Genomic DNA, 16,455 nt, shown 5'->3' on the forward strand with positions numbered 1-16,455 from the left:
CTCCTGTGCTCTCCTTTGAGCCCGGGCGCGTCAGTCTAATTGGCCTTGGAAGCAGTACTCCGGAAGTATCCCCTTAGCAATTCCGCCGCAGCCGCCGCTACGCTGGCTGTTAGGGAGTCTAGCACAACCAAGTATCTCAAACTGGCAGCGCGCGGGAGTTTCCCACTCGGCTAGGCCCCGGTACTTTTTAATCACGAGCCCCCTCCCCGTTGAGTGCTTTTTGCTTGTCTCACTGAGCACAGCACAGTGCAATTGGCCGAATAACTTCAATGTTGGCTATTCGTGATTATGTTCGCCACAGAGACCCCCCCCTGGGCGATGGAGATCGCTGGCATGCGATCAAGTAAGAAACGAGGATGAGAGGCGACTTTCCTGCTGCCCGGGGTTTTACGTAGTCGACACCGCGCGTGACGGTCTACATACCAGCCAACTTTTTTGTGCGTAGTGTAGCTGACTGCGGTCGCAAGCCACAAGACTCTATTTGATCACTACCAGCCATACGGCACACAAAAATTTTATTCGGGTTTTTTTGTGGATTGAATTCTCGACGTGGCCCCAGTTTCTAAGCACTTACCGTCTAGCTACCACCCTGGCGCTGACAGGTCCCTGAGGTCTCAAAAGTCTCTTCGTCCGCCATCGGATTGGCGCATTGCTAGTGCCATGGGACCGATCCCGGATGTACTGCCGTGATGTGATGCTTCGCAGGAGTATACAAGGAACTCGTGCGAGTACACGTATCGCCAATGCTTAAGCCGCCACAGACAGTTTAGACTGCTTGTCGGCGAGTCAAGAGCTCAGCGAGGTAGCATTCGCTACCATCCGTAAGCGATAGTCCGTACCGTACATGTAGGTATTCCTCTACCGGGAAGCTTTTGCGCAAGCAATTTAATGGCTGCTCTACCGAGCTCCGAGGGTGCCGAGAAGGCCGCCGGGACCAAGCGCAATCTAATAGGCCTTAAACCTGCACATATACACGTATCGGCGTCTCCTGAGCTCGAATAGGGAAAATAACAGCTCAATCAAGCTTGCCAGCTTCGTCGATGGGTCGATATGAAGGCCCTTTTTCGGCTAAGACTGGGATAATGGCTCAAAATCACGAGAGCCCTGCTGCTGGCGAAACACTTAGCACGTGAGCCTGGGCATCCGAGTCTAGCGCAAGGGACCGACTCAGCAAAATGATGATCTTCTCGCATATTTTTCCTGTTTGCCTTGCCTTGCCTTGCCTTGCCTGTACGTCATTTTGTGTCAAGCGTAGCCACGGATCTGCCGCTGTGCTACCCCAAGTACCTGCTTAATTACCAGGTCCCCTATAAGCTACGACATATGTATGTGATATATGTAGAGAACCATCTCCAGATATGGACATCCAGTCCAGATGACATAGTATTCCTAACAGCGGACTCTCCGGGACATATTACAAAGTAATGTCTTATACGTGTACTACAGGCGACATTAAAGACTTTTTCAACCAATTTGATGCGTTACCTTTGCAAAAAGCGCACTCGGTGGATGTAAAAGGGGAGCTTTGATTCCGCCAACGACCATCCTGCCAAGTATCTATTGGGTGATTTTACACGCAACCCGGAAGACGCGCCGAATCTAGTACATGCACCCCGTCGTCGTACATTAAAATGTCTCCGAACTCGACCTCGGGAATCCCCGATGCATACCAGAAAGGGGGCTGCTTAAGCAGAACAGTCCCCAAATATGGAGAGCTCCTCGACAAGGTAGTGCGGCAGTATGCACCCTTTGCCGCGGGTATGCAACGTGAAAGAGGTCGAGATCGGTGGAAGCGGCATTTATTTCTTAGTCTCCATGGAGAATGGAAGAGTTTGATTGCTTCTGGCTGTGGCGCCTGGATTCCAATCTCTTGGTAAGCGAATACGTGTAATTCAGCTTGTGTAAACATTCCGTGGAAATGAGAGGAATTTCGGGCTAGTTGATACCGGCCTATGATATACTATGCAAAGTTTACTCCGTATATATCCTTTTTAACCCGCCAAGCATGATCTGTCAGAAATAGAATGTCTATTTCCGCAATAGGTGAATAGCATGCATAAGGACGTGTATAGCAAATGCTCGCTCAAACTATCACAGCACCAAGCGGGCCCACTATTGCAAAGCCAGAAACCCACAGAGTAAGATGTGTAGAAGTTAAAGAGCAGCATACCCTTTTTTTTCTTTCTTTCTTAGATAACCCATTAGTCGAGCACATAGGCCCAGAATGCTAGCTGTTTCGAAAAGGAGAAAATGGAGATGCGCCTGAGATATTTCTTTCTTCTTCTCTCGGTAATGTTCGGCAACGGAAACGGCAAAGAAAGAGTCGAAGGAAGAAAAAAAAACTTCTAGGGTAGAGTAGCTGCAAAGTCAGCAGCAGTGGAGTGAAGCATGAGTCGAGAAATTTCCCAGACTCTTATAGACTTGATTATAAATTGCCAACCCGATGAGATATACACTAAAAGTGCCTTGCGACAAACGAATTTAGTAAAAAGAAACTAACAATGTATTCAACAAGACTAAGGCGCACCAGAGATGCTATATCTTGAGTTTAACGTGATGCTAACTAAGCATGATAGGAGGACAGAGGACCTAATGCCAAATTAGGAAATTGATTCATGTGGATCCACCTATCTGTTGACTGGGTATCACTTTGATTGACATATGAATTTTTACTCGTACTGGATACTAGAGAAAATGATGCACGAAGCAATGGATCTTAAGATCCGGAATCGAAGGTATCTTTTCATTTATTTTACCATGACCGACCCTTTCATTCCTGTAACTCCGGACCCAATATATCGAGAATCAAATTGCAATTAGCCTATATACCCCATTTTTACTCCTCAGCCAGGATCTTCTGGATCTTGGCCTGGACGTTGGCAGCCTTCTGGGCCTTGGAGATTCTGGCAACCTTGTGCTGCTTGGAGATAGCCTTCCACTCCTCCTTGGTCTTCTTCTCACCCTCAGCCTTCTTGAAGGGGTCCTCACGGATAGCCTTGTGGGCCTCGGTGTAGAGGTCCTCAAGACCGTCGGCCTCAATGTCGTTCTCAATGTACTTGACGAACTGGCCGTTGTAGCGCTCCTCATCGTCATCAGCCAGAGTCTCCATGTACTCGGCGACGTGGCCACCGTAGATGTACTTGCGGAGGGTCTCAGCATCCAGCTCCTTGGACTCGATGTCGTAACCGGGGAATCGCTTCTCGGAGTGGGGGACGAAGATGCCACCGTCGGAAGCACCCTTGAGGGCACCGAAGACACGGGCACCAGTGGAGGTACGGGCAAGACCAACGTCAAGGAAGGCCTTGAAGGGGCGGCGCTCGCCATCATCGGTCTCAGCGGACTCGGTGAGGGTGAACTCACCGTCAGCCTCCTCAACACCGACGAAGGTCTTGTCGAGGCCGAGCTTGCTGAGGACACGGCGGGCGATCAGGAGACCGGTGGCGTAAGCGGCAGACCAGTTGGTCAGACCGTTGGTGATGCCGTAGGCCTTCAGCTCGTGGGCGTAGGCAGCGGCGAGGACCTTGTCACCAGAGATCTCGGAGCTGATGATCTGCATGATGATGTCCTTGTTGGTGAAGCGGACAACCAGGCGGTACTTGGGAGCATTGTACTTGTTCTTGGCCTGGGTGATGAGGCGCTTACGGGCATAGTAGTCGGTCTTTCCCTCACGTCTTCTCTTGTACTTAGTCTGGAAGCGACTATATCAACTTGTTAGCCATGTTATCAACGGGCAGTTTTAAGAATATCTGAAAGATTGCATTCATGCAAACAAAACTCACCTGTAGTAGGCGTTGCTCTTGACGACCTTGCGGAAACCCTGTCAAAATAACCCCCGAGTCAGCAATTTGCGCTTCAGACTGCTCGTCCTTTATCCGAAGCAACTTGCGACGACTCTCAATTACGAGCAATTGAGGGCATTTCTGCCACTTTGTAATTTGAGACTGATCCCATTCTCTGGGATCTTCTCGATAGGCCTAACTTACCATTTTGACGGTGATGCCTGGAGATGGCTGATTTGCTCCTCAAACTTGGAAATTTGATGATGAGGATAGAGGAAGAAATCTTGGTGGGCTAATTTTTGAAGCCCTAAAATTTCTCGTGCGCTACCGCCTCGCCTAGCGCCGTAACTGCTGAAGCCGGGTTGGGGACGAATCACCTGACATGCTCTCTTGCTGGAAATTGGTTTCTTACTAAGCAAACCGAGCATTTTCTTATCTTATCGTCGGCTTGGCGCCGATACATGGGTACACGTACTTTGTGGACCGCGAACCGAGGCACCGGCAACTGTCTGGAATCTGGGGTTGCTGGATCACTGCCGCTATTTCGGCTTGAATACGTGTGAACCGCTTCTTCATTGCATTAAGTGAACTTGATCCTTGGAATGGACCCTGAAAGCTACTCTGTTGATCAAATACTGGAAGGAATTGAGACCGAAATGGAAAATCTGAAGCCCAAAGTCCTTCTATTCGATATTGGCGGTGTTTGTGTAAGTCGCCGATCTAGGAAATTGGTTCTCGCGTCCATAGTGCTTCGCGTGGCCGTCGACGTCAAACCAAATTTCATGAACTACCTTTAATTATTGCTTAAAAACTAACATTCATATTCATAGGTCAATTCGCCGTTCCAAGTAATCTTAGACTATGAACTTGGCTTAGGAATCCCGCCCGGCTGGGTGAATTACTCCATTTCAAAATCTGGCCCAACAGGATCCTGGCAGCGGATAGAGAGAGGGGATATTCCTATGGATGATGCCTTCTTTGCAGGATTTAACAGGGATTTGCATGTCCAGAGCTTATGGGAAGAGTTCTACAGGACGCAGCAGGCCAAGGACCCGCGCCTAGCTAAAGAAATCCCTCCGTTACCAAAGATTGACGGCGAGTGGCTATTCAATGCGATGATGTCTGGTTCAGGTCCAGATGCGTATGATCCTTGGATGTTTCCAGCTTTACGAAAGCTCAGAGCCAGCGGCAAGTATATCCTGGCAGCCCTGAGCAATACAGTCATCTTCCCACCTGGCCACAAGCTGCACAAGGAGAACTTCTATGATGAGCCGGTCCGCCAAATGTTCGACATTTTCATATCGTCCGCTCACGTTGGTATCCGGAAACCAGATCCAAAAATGTATCAGCTCGCCTTAGAAAGGCTCAATAGCTTTGTCAAGGAGAACGCAAGCGACCCAAAGCATCAAGGAAAAGGCTGGGAGGCTGGTATTTCACCAAAGGACATTGTTTTCCTAGATGACATTGGCGAGAATTTGAAAGAAGCGCGCAGGCAAGGGTTCAATACCATTAAAGTCCATCTAGGCAGAACGTACGAAGCTGTTGAGGAGCTAGAGAAGATTACGGGGCTGTCGCTTGAGGGGTTGCATCCAAAGATACCCGTCAAGCCGAAATACCGCGATCCGCGAGCCAAGATATGATGACGATGACATGTAATAACAGCGACGGAAATGAAGGGCAAATTTGGAGTATTTTAAGAGCGGAAATGATTCTAATAGATGTATTAAGATAGAGATATATTTACTTGCATAGCAGTTATTGTGTTCGGTAAATATCTACTGTAAGCATTCTGTCATTCTAATAAGTACATCCAAGTATCCAAGATACTTGCAACCGCTAGCATACAAAATTGTAGAAGAAAAAAACACACCGCCGTATCCAGAGCGATTCTCTGTATATAATTTATAGGATAGTTGCACAGCGGCCGCCGTATTTTATGAATCGCATCGCTTCGACTGCTGGGAACATAGTTACCTAGGTAGCCTTGCTGCCTTTCTGTGCGATTAATCTGGACACCATATGTTAGCTGAACTGGGTCATTCACCTAGGCGTATGTGAATTCGCACCTTTGTTATATATATCATCTTGGGGATATTGTAGCGTCTCAACTTGATGAGTGTAGTTTGACGCTGTCCTCGTCTGACGTCGTATTTCCATCCGCCACCCCTACAGCTTTCCAGGTGCCATCAACAGCTATTTGAATCTTCTTAGCATTGCCCATGCGCTGCACTAAAAGCTTACCCCTTATGTCGACAAAGTAATCATCTATCTGGAGGTTGCTGGGTCGGGCATCTTCGCCACAAATAGGACAGCCCCAAGTATCGACCATTGTTGGCTCGCCTGCTTCTGGGGAAGGTTTGCATGGTCGCGAATTCAACCAGTTTTCTAAGTCGATACATTCAAGATGCCGGCAATTGCGGCCTCGGACTGGAACTTCAAATAGTTTAGAACTAAAAGAGTCTGTAACCGCAACCGTTAAAGTATCGCTGTTTACAATGATTTCGTCTGTATCTAGCTGTAGTCTCCTCTTGATCTCGGCCTTTGTCTGATCCACACTGATGTGAGGCGCAGAAGTCACCAAAGCGCGGGAAGAGTCATGATCGAGAGTGACAATGAGCTCCACGGCCATAAAATAGGCAATGTTTTCCTTGATATTTTGAGGAAAACTCGGCATATGCACCTTTACTTTATTTGCTCCTTTAACCAAAGAATTGGTAAGCTCTATGGGCAGATCATTATGATAATGCTGCTTGAGAAGTGGAGAAATTATTTCGCCATTGAGCGATAGGTAAATGTACGATGGCCAGTGGGTACGAGTTATGGCCCATTTTGCAGCGTCAAAAGATATTACTTCATCATCGCTCAGTTTACGGCGTTCACACATGCGGAGACGGTATCGATGAGAATTGTTGGAGTACCGGCTCACAGGCACTGCCATCGGTAACTCACCCACCGGCAACTCAGACGGTTCGCTGGCAACAGGGCGTCTACTCAGGTCTTCTTGCTCGATAACAAACTCCAATTCACTGACTCCCATATGTGGCGTCATCTCTGTTGGCTCCACCACGAATCTGGAGAAGAATTGGTAGTAACGATTCTTTCCCGAACTTGGACCCGGGCTGGAGGAAACCCTTCGAGGGCTACGCAAATGAGTCAGATGGAGGCTTGTTTGCAGGGATGTCCAATCATGCGGACTACTGGGATATTCCGTGGGAGGAGTCTCGTGAATTGTAAACTGACGGCGATATCGATTGGGTGTAGGAGTCCGAGACGTCTGAGACGATGAGTTTTGAAGGTGAGGCTGCTGTTGCAATGGCGTATGATGAGACTGAGATGTTTGCAGTATTCGTGCCGGAGACTGGTGAATGTGGAGAGCTTGGGGAGCCATAACAACCTGAGATCTCGGAGTCGCCAAGGGGACAATGACAGTCTCTTGAGACGTCTGGGAGATCGCAATAGGCTGGGGCCGCTGCTCTATCTGAGGGGTTCGTGGTACCTGGGTGTCTCGAGCAGTATTGGAACTTTGAGGGATCTGAAAAGAAGGAGAAGGAGCCTGAAAAGTTTGCGCTAGCTGTGCATTCTGCTGATATGGCTGAGGAGATAAAGGAGCTGAATCGCTGGGCTGCGATACTGGGAGGTGCATATTCCTCTGCTGTGCATTGCTTGGTATCTGAGATGGAGAGATCTGCGGATTTGTTTGCGATTGGAGCCAAATCGCCTGTGAAGAACGGCGGGGATGCTGTGTATTTTGAGCATCTCCCGGCTGCTGTATTTGCCAAGGACCCGGCTCTTGTTGTGGCATCGCTCGCTGCGGCTCATCGAGAAGAGGCAGGTTTACCGGAGAAAGCAAAGCCTGGTTCCCTTGAATAGGCTGTCTCGGTGATTTCGGGGCTAACAATGGGTATTGCAAACCGGACGATGGAGATTGGTTTGCGAAACTTGGTTCAGGCAAACTGGGCTGGCCCGAGGCCGATTCAGGAGGAGCTTGAAGCACAGAGACTTGCTGAGGGATTTGTTGCTGAGAAAGAAGTTGATGCTGAGGAAGGATTTGCTGATAAGGAAGAACTTGCTGTTGAAGATAGACTTGCTGCTGGGAGAGTTGCTGGGGGGATGGCTGAGGGAGTGGCTGAGGGACCTGTTGAACGATTTGCTGAGAAGTGGCTGGCAAGTTTGTTTGAGAATAGCATTGAGGTTGTATTTGTGCTTGAGTTTGTCGCACTCGGGCTCGTGGACGTGTTTGAAGCTGAGGTTGAGCTTGTTCACGTGCTTGAACTTGGGACTGAGATTGAGGCTGAGGTAGGTATGGGGAGCTTTGGGGTGAATAGATAGAATGATAATGATACTGCTCCAGCTGAGTGCTACTAGTGCTATTTACGCTGTTATTGCTGTTGTTGTTGATCAGGGGTTGTGCTGAAAATCCCTGGTTCGGGTGGCCAGTTGGCAGCGCGGCTACGGCCGGTCAGTCTCGTGGGTATCCCTGCACAACATGCACGGGGCGTTAACTAACCTTGCGTGATAGCTTGCATTTGCTGTCGAATATTTTCAATAGTGTGCTGGTAACTCAATTTCATTGACTGTCGGGCCTCAGCCACATCCGCCATGGGTTCATTTAGCTCTGCGTACATGTGTTCTAGCTTTTGATCCATGTTGAAAAGACGAGTGGCCTCGTTTGTGAATTGATTATCTGCCACTCCAATGATTCTGCGGCTGTGGGTGAACAGTTTGTTGGCCATGGTTAACGACGGGCATTTCAGCCGCTCGCGGATATGACATTCCATCAGAGGCATCATTTGAGCCTGAGCGGCCTTTATCATCTCTGGCCATTTGGCGGAAAACGCATTGATAAAGGCTTGGATCTGACTCTGCATCTGAGGGACGCAATAAACGTTCTCATTAAAATCGGGGAATTCTGAGAACCACAGCCGATGAGCGGGCGAAATTCTCTCCTCATCCTTAAACATCACTCTCAATTGGGCAAAGGCCCTATCAATGTTAAGGGCCGAAAGGCGGAAATGGGCATATAAACTCGATTTATTTATCAGCCAGCAGCTGTAATACCGATGAATCATGAGAAAAAATAAGTCTGCATTTACACAGGCCGCATATAACGTGCTGTATCGTGCCTTCTCCTCAGGGGTCATTGGCTCACACCCTGAGGCTCGCTGCCTCACTATCGTGGTAGCATGGAGCATGACATGTTGTAAAGGTATCCGACGTGTATTGGGTTGGTGTGGTTGCTGTGCCGGTACCTGCTGAGCGATATCGTCAATTCGATTGCCCAAGGGCTGCCCAGGAAAGTTCTCAGGAGCGGTGTGAAGAACCACAGCTGTTTCTTCGACAGTAGCATTTGATTGGGTGTCGACTCTACCCTGAGATTGCTCTCTCGCGGATGTTGAAGTAGTTTCGTTTGTAGGAGACGGAGAAGGCAGTTCAACTACTGCACTGAGTGCATCCGTGTTAGTATCCCTGAGCATAGATGAATGGATATGGCTTCCCAAAGGGTTCGAGAACTTTAGAAGGCCAGAAAGGGAAGAGATACTAGGAGGAAGTAGGGAAAGACGGTTCGTGGAAGGAAACTGGTAGACCAACTGTGACTGAGAACCGGCATATGAACCGGCAGTATATGAAGCTGGCCATGCATGTTGGTTTGTTATATGTATGTCCGAAGCTGGGGCCAATACGGGATCCAAGACGGGCGGCCCAGATGACCAGGGTAGATTCTGTGTATTGTTTGCATCCTCTGTTGGCTGTGGATGCCGGTCGTTAAGCTTGCGCTTCTTTGTGCGAGAATTGATCCCTCTAGGCATAGTTGCTGGTCTGTTGGCGCCAAAGAGCTGTTAGTATACTGGGACTAAGACGGGTAGATGCGCATATGGAGCTGTGCTACTGACCAAGCAAACGTCTATGCTATCCTCACAAGTAATTCGGGCAGATGTCTGGGTATCGAGTCAAGAATTTGTAGTATCTAAATACAAGAGGCCTAGTTCTGAGCAAGAGAGAATCGGATAGGCTAACAATAGAAAGATGTGTGATGAGGAAAGAAGAGAAAGAGAGTAGAAACGACGGAAGGAGGACGATATGCGTCTGTATTTATATCAGGTACATGTACCTTCCAATATACTATCTGGTAGGATTCACTAGAGGTACCCAAGGTAGGTAAGGTATATAAGTAGGGCATATGTATATTTTACTTTGCCTTTTAGCAATCATTATTCATGAATAAAGAGAGCCAGCAAGATTGGAAATGGAGCCTCGCCGTAATGCTGTCCTGACTTGGATATTATCGCAGTCGTTGCCAGCGTGCTGGCAGACAAGAGCTGAAAGCAGACGCAGGTCGCAGGGATATCAGCCAGTGCGCTGTTTGTCACACTCTTGCTTTTTCCCCATGCAGCCACCGCAAGCCAAGTAACACAAACATCCGGGAGTATGCTTCCGAGAACTAGGTACATGCACCAAGAGTCATGGCTGGTTAAGCGGTGAGAGCAGGCTTTGGATGAAATGGCGAGCAATCACACAATATGCATGGAAGGATTTCCAGCTGCTGCTGCTTGTATGCAAGAGCTTCTGGGTATGTATTAGTTTCAAGGGGTGGCTGTCATGGCTGTCCAAAGTATTCTGTACTCTTTACTGTTCGTACGTACCTAATACGTACGAGCTGGACTGTCTACGATATATACATTTGGATAAATTGAAATACCAAGTTACGAAAAGACACATGTACGCACCCGCGGAATCTTGGAATCGAGACACTGAAGCTCCAGCTATGCACTGGGCAGCAGTACGGACAGTCATTTGCGTGTCTAACTATCTGCTAATAGCAGCTGTAGATGGGCCAATACAGGGAGGAAGAGAAGGAGAAGTAAAAAAGGAACATTGAGCAATGTAATGGGAGATAAAGGGAGAGATACACGGCCACCTAGAGCTGCTGGGTGGTGCCCTGTCTGTCTACTGCAATTTCATCCCACTTGTCGTCGTAGTATCTTGTTTGCTCTTGGAGCCGCTAGTGATCCTGCTGCAAAAAGCAAACAATGTGAACGCTGGCCTGTTCACCAGTCACTGGGGTACATGTGTTTTGCTCCACCTACGCTATATGCACTTTAACAGTCCTACTCATACGATCGCCAATATCCTTCCTGCCGAGTATTTGACCATCAGGCACACAGGGCGAACAGAACCAGACAAGTTGGGTCTAAACAAACAATCCAGCGTGTGGGCTAAAGCGGAGGGCCCCGTCATTGCATCCATGCTAACCGTTACGCCTAATTGCGGCAGAAGAAACCTGAAGAGTTGAAAGCAGCTTGTAGTGGGTATGAGACTAGTAGGTTCAGAGCCTTGCGAAGTACGGGGGCGATTAATGGGCTGCATGCAGCTACTGGCACTAGTACCTGTGCTTGAAAGCCACATACTGTACCTACGCTGCCCCGTATGGGGCTCAAGTCGCAGTAGCTCTACGACTCTGGACCAGGCTCTGACGTGACGCCTGATGGTTGGATTCAGGTCATGCAGGGAGACTGACAATGGAAAGGAAGGGAAGTACGTATATAAAAAGAAAAGAGACCAGGTGCAGAGAAGAGAAGAGGAGAGAAACTCGAAGAATTCTGCTGTTGACATTTTTTTTTAAACCTCTGCGCAGAACCACGGATGGGTAAAATGCAGCGATTGGTGCCCTAATAGTTGCCATCTGATTTTTTTTATACCGAGAATGAAGCCAGTTGAGCATATACGAAGTGCGAGCAGTAACTGCTACCTTACTCGCATGAGCATCAGCCGGTCTGTTTCTCGCCTCTTAAGCTTCCATTGTATCAGGTCGTAGTAAGGAGTACGGAGTACATGCGAGTGGGCAATGCGCTCCACGTCCTGCGCGACCTCGTGCTCGTGTTAGGCACCCAGTGGAGCCCAACAGTGCCTGGAAGCCTCTATTAATATCTCGCCGTGCTCCATTCCTGCAGCACCTCGCTCAGCTGTTTAGGGCACATTCCAGGTACTAGGTACCAGCTAGCCGCCGACAGAGACAAGGCGCTGGGCTGCCGGCTAGATCTCGCTCGCCCCTGCCATTGGCTGCCACCCTCCCGCCAGCCAGGAGCCCGCCCAATCGCACCACGGCACGCTAAAGTCCTCTCTTTCAACCATCCCGACTTCCACCATCGCACAAGCCGTCCAATCATCCCCTGGTCCTACGAGCTCTTCACTCAACCGCACAGCCCTCTTTTGGCTTCTGCTTGGTCCTGGTTGCTTTGCTGGACTCGGCGCAGTGCATCTCGTAGCATAGCTTCGCATCGTATCGCAGTGTAGTGCAGCCACCGCGAGCCACAGGCGAGTCACGACCTTCCTTTGGTGGCGCCCACATCTCACCAGCTCCCAACTCCCCTGTCCATTCCCGAAGCCTTTGCCAGGCTCAAAGGGGCGTCGACAGCTGCAACGCCTCCACGCGGCCGCGGTGTCAGTCCGTACGAGACGCCATCTGAGACGACAAACAAAGCGCGGCGCAGCACACGGCCAGACGACCACAAACGCTCTGCTGCTGGCGCCATCTCCTCTTCTCTCCTCGGCCCAGCGCAGACTCGAAGCAGGGCCACCGACAGACAACCTGATGGCCGCTATCGCCCATCACCATTCATGAAGCAGCATCTTCACCACTCTAGCCTATCCCGAGTAAAGAGAATCCGCATCCGCTCGCGGTATCGATATCCGTCCCGTCCGCTCTCTCTCATCGGCTCCAACGCATCTCGGAACCGCTTTCGACTTTTCACCTTCACGGGCTACATTGATACTCTTGTTTGGCTGTGCTTTGATTGCTACTTGTTTACGCCGCACCAGCCCCCGCTATTGAAATAATGGCTTCGCGAGCACCAGCCGACGGGCCATCCCGGCCCGACGTGGGCGATGTTCTAATGGTGATTCGTATGTCTTCTTTTCCTTCTCAGCTTCTTTCACGAGCCATTGCGCCAAGATTCTAACCATTCCCGTTTCGCTATGCAGATGATTTTCACGCCCGCAGCTCAGATGAACTGAGCCTCAAGAAGGGAGATCGAGTTGAGTTACTAGAACGAGACGACGAATTTGGTGACGGCTGGTTCCTCGGTCGCCACTGCGCGAACAACAACACTGGTCTCTTTCCCGAAGGTGCGTAATACTTCTTTTGGTCGAATTTCTTACTCAACAATTAAGAGCTTCTGTTGACGTTTTATTTCACTAGTTTATACCCGACCGAACCCAAGAGCCGTTTCGAACCCAACATCAACGCCTGCTTTCATTGCTTCGCAGCCACTTTCTCCATTGGTAGAAGTCACACAAGAAACCGCACTCCAGGGCATCGCGAATGCTCCTGCATCAGCTAGCACGTCTACTATACCTCTACCGTCTACCGAAACACCCTCTGTCCTCTCAACCCCCAAAGCTGAATCAGCCCCTACATCTGGCTTGGGTGGTGCAGGATCCCCCGTTTCCGCGCTGGGCAGATCAGCCGCAAGTACGGGACAAGATGAATTTCTCAACGAAACTCTCAATGTCATTGATGAGCACATCACTCACTTGCAATCACCACCTGGTACCAGTTCTATGAATACTGCTGCTACAGACTCTGGCAGCGAGTACAGTGTTGCTATTGACCACCGAATGTCGTATATCCAGGGTGAAGAGACAGACGAAGAAGAAGAGGCCGTACATACTCGTGTCGAGGTTGCGGCTTGGTCTCCAGATGATGTGGCCGAGTACCTCTTTACTGAGGGTGTCGAGAAGCACCACTGTGAGGTTTTCAGGGACCAAGAGATTTCCGGAGAAGTGCTACTGGGCATGGATCAGAGCTCCCTGTTCATCAAGGATTTTGATTTAGGCTCTGTGGGCCGACGCCTCAAGACATGGCAGAAGATTAAGAATCTCCAAGACGAGGTTAGCGGCGAAGAACCAGATGCAAGGCGAGCCACACATACCCGCAGTAGCGATGGCGGATCCGAGGACGCGACGAAACGAACGAGAAGTCGAACGAGCACCCTGACAGGGAACTCTGCATCACGACCCACCTCTGTCCAGGCTAGACGCCTGTCCCTGGCTCAGTCATCTAACAAGGCTTCTCCAACCGCTCATATAACCCCAACAAACGGCACTCAGGAGAGCCCATCACGTACGCACTTCAAACGGCCGTCGGCGGCATCTATACGGGATCTGAATCAGTCACGACGACACTCATCAACAAACGCGAACCTCTCTGCTGGTGATGGCGTACATAAGAAACAACCTTCCTTTGATCGAAACTGGACCCTTGGCGGCGCTGTCTCGCAGACCTCTCAAAGGCCGCTTTCCTCCACGGGACTGCAAGAAATGCTGGGCACATCTGAGTCGGATCTCCAGGACTCAGCCGTTGAGCTGGACCGAGGCTACTTTTCTGGCACTGAGGTATTTGGAAAGAAGCGCAATGTTTTGCGGAAACTTGACAGCGCTAACCATGTGCGACAACAGAGTTACGCAGACGAGCAGAGAGTGCGCAGCGCCACGGCGCTCTCCCGGCACTCGAGATACGGTAGCGTCGATTCTTTCCGGGATGGAGCGCCATCCGCCGCTCAGAAATACTACGGTATCCAGCCGACCCCTCACAAACGAACCGCCTCAGCGAATACGACTGACTCTGCTCGACCACCACCCCCAGCCAAAGATGGCCCAGCTCCGGCCGTCACTAAGCTGGATACTGCGTTTGGTTCAGCTCATGCGGAAGCATCGCCAGTCTCCGGCAGGCCTCAGGGTCTCAGTGCTGATTGGCTCACGTCAATGGCCAAACCAGTCGGCAAAGCCGCTCGACCGGCTATGCGAGCCATTTCGGATAAGCTTACTTTTGACAGATCTAAGGGATCAACTGACCTATCAGCTAATGACCCGTCTTCTATGCCTTCTCCCGTAAGAACAGGGTCTAGTACCCCCTCAGCTGGACAAAGTCTTGATCTCGACTCTCATGAAGCGCTCAAAAGCCCCGTCACAGCGACGGCCCCTAGCAAGAAGGGCGGGAAGAAGAGCAAAAAGGAAACAAGTGCTTATACACAAGGACTGTTGAAAATATCGCCTCAGGTAGCCATGAAGGATGCGGACTATTACGGCTGGATGAAAAAGAAGAGCTCTAACTTGATGACAACCTGGAAGCCCCGATTCTTTGTCCTCAAGGGACGACGGCTGGCGTATTACTACTCTGAGGAAGACGACCAAGAAAAAGGCCTTATCGACATCTCATTCCACCGCGTTCTTCCTGCCGATAACGAGAGATTGACCGGATTGCATGCTACTCTGACTGGTGCAGCCGGTGGTGGGAGCATGCCAGGTAGTCACAGCATGCCGCCTGCAAGTGATGATGGAACCATCGAGAAAGGCGACGACAGCATGTTTATTTTCAAGCTAGTGCCACCTCGTGCAGGTCTATCCAAGGGCGTCAGTTTTACAAAGCCAACCGTCCATTACTTTGCGGTGCCCAATCTAAAACAAGGCCGCTTGTGGATGGCTGCCTTGATGAAGTCGACAATTGAACGAGACGACACACAAGCGGTAACGACAACGTATCAACAAAAGACGATATCCCTGGCCAAAGCGAAACAAATGCGCCACCGCCCTCCTGCACTCATGAATGCCGAGGAATCTGCCGCAGCCAGAGCAGCTGAAGAAGCAGATAGCGGCGTGGCCGGCATGGCAGCTCTCCAGATCGATGGTGCTCGATTAAACGTCAATTTCGACAAGGATAGCTCGCCGTTGAGCGCATAGAGCCCGTTGCGATGGAGGAGGACTTGTTGAATGGTGGAAATGAATCACGTGTGTCACGAAAGGCTATACCGCCAGAAGTAATCTGACATATAAGAAGAATTGGCTTTATAGCCAAATGAGAAAGACTTTGAGAGACTCAATCGATGATGAAGACTATGCAGCACGAAGCCCTTACTTTTTCCCTCCCCTTATATAATAGCATGCCTTTGTCTCTTCCTCCCCAACTTTAGTTCGCATGAAATTTTTGTTGGAAGGACGACCAGGCTATGTGTCTGCTTTGCTTTGGCTGGCTTTTTATTTTTGTTTTTTTCCTGCACTAATTAATCACCAAGGGGAAGCGTGTCATAAAATTTCTTGATTGCTTTTCCATTTCCTACAGACTCGTCAAAGTGGTTTTTTTTTCCCGGCGTACTCATGGATTAACATAATTTAATGGGCTATTTAAAAAGCAAGAAAAAAGAAAAGTGCCAAAAAAAAAAGAAGTTGGTGATTTTTGTGGAATTGGGAGGCAAGATAAGCTGCTAACATATATACATATATATCCGTTTCAATATCTTTTCTAAATTCGAATTTCTCATCTTCGTTTTCCTTTTTTTTCCTCTCTCTTTTTTTTTTCTTCTACCTCTCTCCATTTAACGAGAAGAAGTGAGAACGGGAAGCGCAGGAAATATGCTATAGAAGAGGTTGGGGGGGGGGGGGAGCAAGGAGGAATATTTTCTTTGGGGATGGAGCTTTCTTTTTCGTTTTCGTTTTCTTTTTTATCTGAGATGCGAATGTTGATGAGCTGGAGATGACGATGGTTACAAAAGAAGCCCGGGGAAGACGATACCATGTGGATGGACGGATGGACGGACGGACGAGATGATTGGACTGGACTGAACGGAGAGGCCTTTGTGTCTACAGAAGAGGTGCTCTTTACCTTGGGGTACACCTATAATTG

At 49.6% G+C, this 16,455-nt stretch overlaps 5 protein-coding genes across 5 annotated transcripts; 2 read left to right on the top strand and 3 right to left on the bottom strand.

Moving 5' to 3' along the window:
- Positions 1-2,836: 2,836 nt before the first annotated feature.
- GGI43DRAFT_420722 (60S ribosomal protein uL18) lies at positions 2,837-3,986 on the bottom strand (the record flags this gene model as incomplete). Its single annotated transcript, XM_083207851.1, has 3 exons — positions 2,837-3,698; positions 3,780-3,817; positions 3,984-3,986. 3 exons carry the CDS (start codon positions 3,984-3,986, stop codon positions 2,837-2,839), a joined length of 903 nt encoding a protein of 300 aa, XP_083063840.1.
- Positions 3,987-4,076: 90 nt separating this feature from the next.
- GGI43DRAFT_395445 (HAD-like domain-containing protein) lies at positions 4,077-5,551 on the top strand. Its single transcript, XM_083204871.1, has 2 exons — positions 4,077-4,486; positions 4,610-5,551. The coding sequence occupies exons 1-2, from the start codon at positions 4,382-4,384 to the stop codon at positions 5,417-5,419; spliced, it is 915 nt and encodes a 304-aa protein (XP_083063841.1). The 5' UTR covers positions 4,077-4,381; the 3' UTR covers positions 5,420-5,551.
- A 26-nt stretch (positions 5,552-5,577) lies between these two features.
- GGI43DRAFT_236964 (uncharacterized protein) lies at positions 5,578-9,963 on the bottom strand. The gene is made up of 5 exons (XM_083200612.1): positions 9,671-9,963; positions 9,369-9,596; positions 8,287-9,221; positions 5,846-8,228; positions 5,578-5,787 (listed from the first exon to the last, which is right to left on the bottom strand). The coding sequence occupies exons 2-4, from the start codon at positions 9,584-9,586 to the stop codon at positions 5,884-5,886; spliced, it is 3,498 nt and encodes a 1,165-aa protein (XP_083063842.1). The 5' UTR covers positions 9,587-9,596; positions 9,671-9,963; the 3' UTR covers positions 5,578-5,787; positions 5,846-5,883.
- A 654-nt stretch (positions 9,964-10,617) lies between these two features.
- Positions 10,618-11,514, bottom strand: GGI43DRAFT_237001 (uncharacterized protein). The gene has a single exon (XM_083200613.1). It carries the CDS (start codon positions 11,388-11,390, stop codon positions 10,890-10,892), a length of 501 nt encoding a protein of 166 aa, XP_083063843.1. The 5' UTR covers positions 11,391-11,514; the 3' UTR covers positions 10,618-10,889.
- Positions 11,515-12,613: 1,099 nt separating this feature from the next.
- GGI43DRAFT_420724 (uncharacterized protein) lies at positions 12,614-15,515 on the top strand (the record flags this gene model as incomplete). Its single annotated transcript, XM_083207852.1, has 3 exons — positions 12,614-12,680; positions 12,759-12,902; positions 12,976-15,515. The coding sequence occupies 3 exons, from the start codon at positions 12,614-12,616 to the stop codon at positions 15,513-15,515; spliced, it is 2,751 nt and encodes a 916-aa protein (XP_083063844.1).
- Between the last annotated feature and the right edge of the window lie 940 nt (positions 15,516-16,455).

Source organism: Trichoderma evansii, assembly GCF_050947405.1.
Source record: "Trichoderma evansii strain SZMC 28006 chromosome Unknown GGI43scaffold_3, whole genome shotgun sequence".
NCBI lineage: Eukaryota > Fungi > Ascomycota > Sordariomycetes > Hypocreales > Hypocreaceae > Trichoderma > Trichoderma evansii.

Excerpts from the sequence above, each read along its gene's own strand:
- GGI43DRAFT_395445 (XM_083204871.1), top strand. The coding sequence starts at position 4,382 with ATGGACCCTGAAAGCTACTCTGTTGATCAAATACTGGAAGGAATTGAG. Across the intron at positions 4,487-4,609 it reads TCGATATTGGCGGTGTTTGT|GTCAATTCGCCGTTCCAAGT; the intron begins GTAAGTCGCCGA and ends TCATATTCATAG.
- GGI43DRAFT_236964 (XM_083200612.1), bottom strand. The coding sequence starts at position 9,586 with ATGCCTAGAGGGATCAATTCTCGCACAAAGAAGCGCAAGCTTAACGAC. Across the intron at positions 9,222-9,368 it reads TATGCCGGTTCTCAGTCACA|TGCAGTAGTTGAACTGCCTT; the intron begins GTTGGTCTACCA and ends GGATGCACTCAG. Across the intron at positions 8,229-8,286 it reads AATGCAAGCTATCACGCAAG|CCGCGCTGCCAACTGGCCAC; the intron begins GTTAGTTAACGC and ends GACCGGCCGTAG.
- GGI43DRAFT_237001 (XM_083200613.1), bottom strand. The coding sequence starts at position 11,390 with ATGTCAACAGCAGAATTCTTCGAGTTTCTCTCCTCTTCTCTTCTCTGC.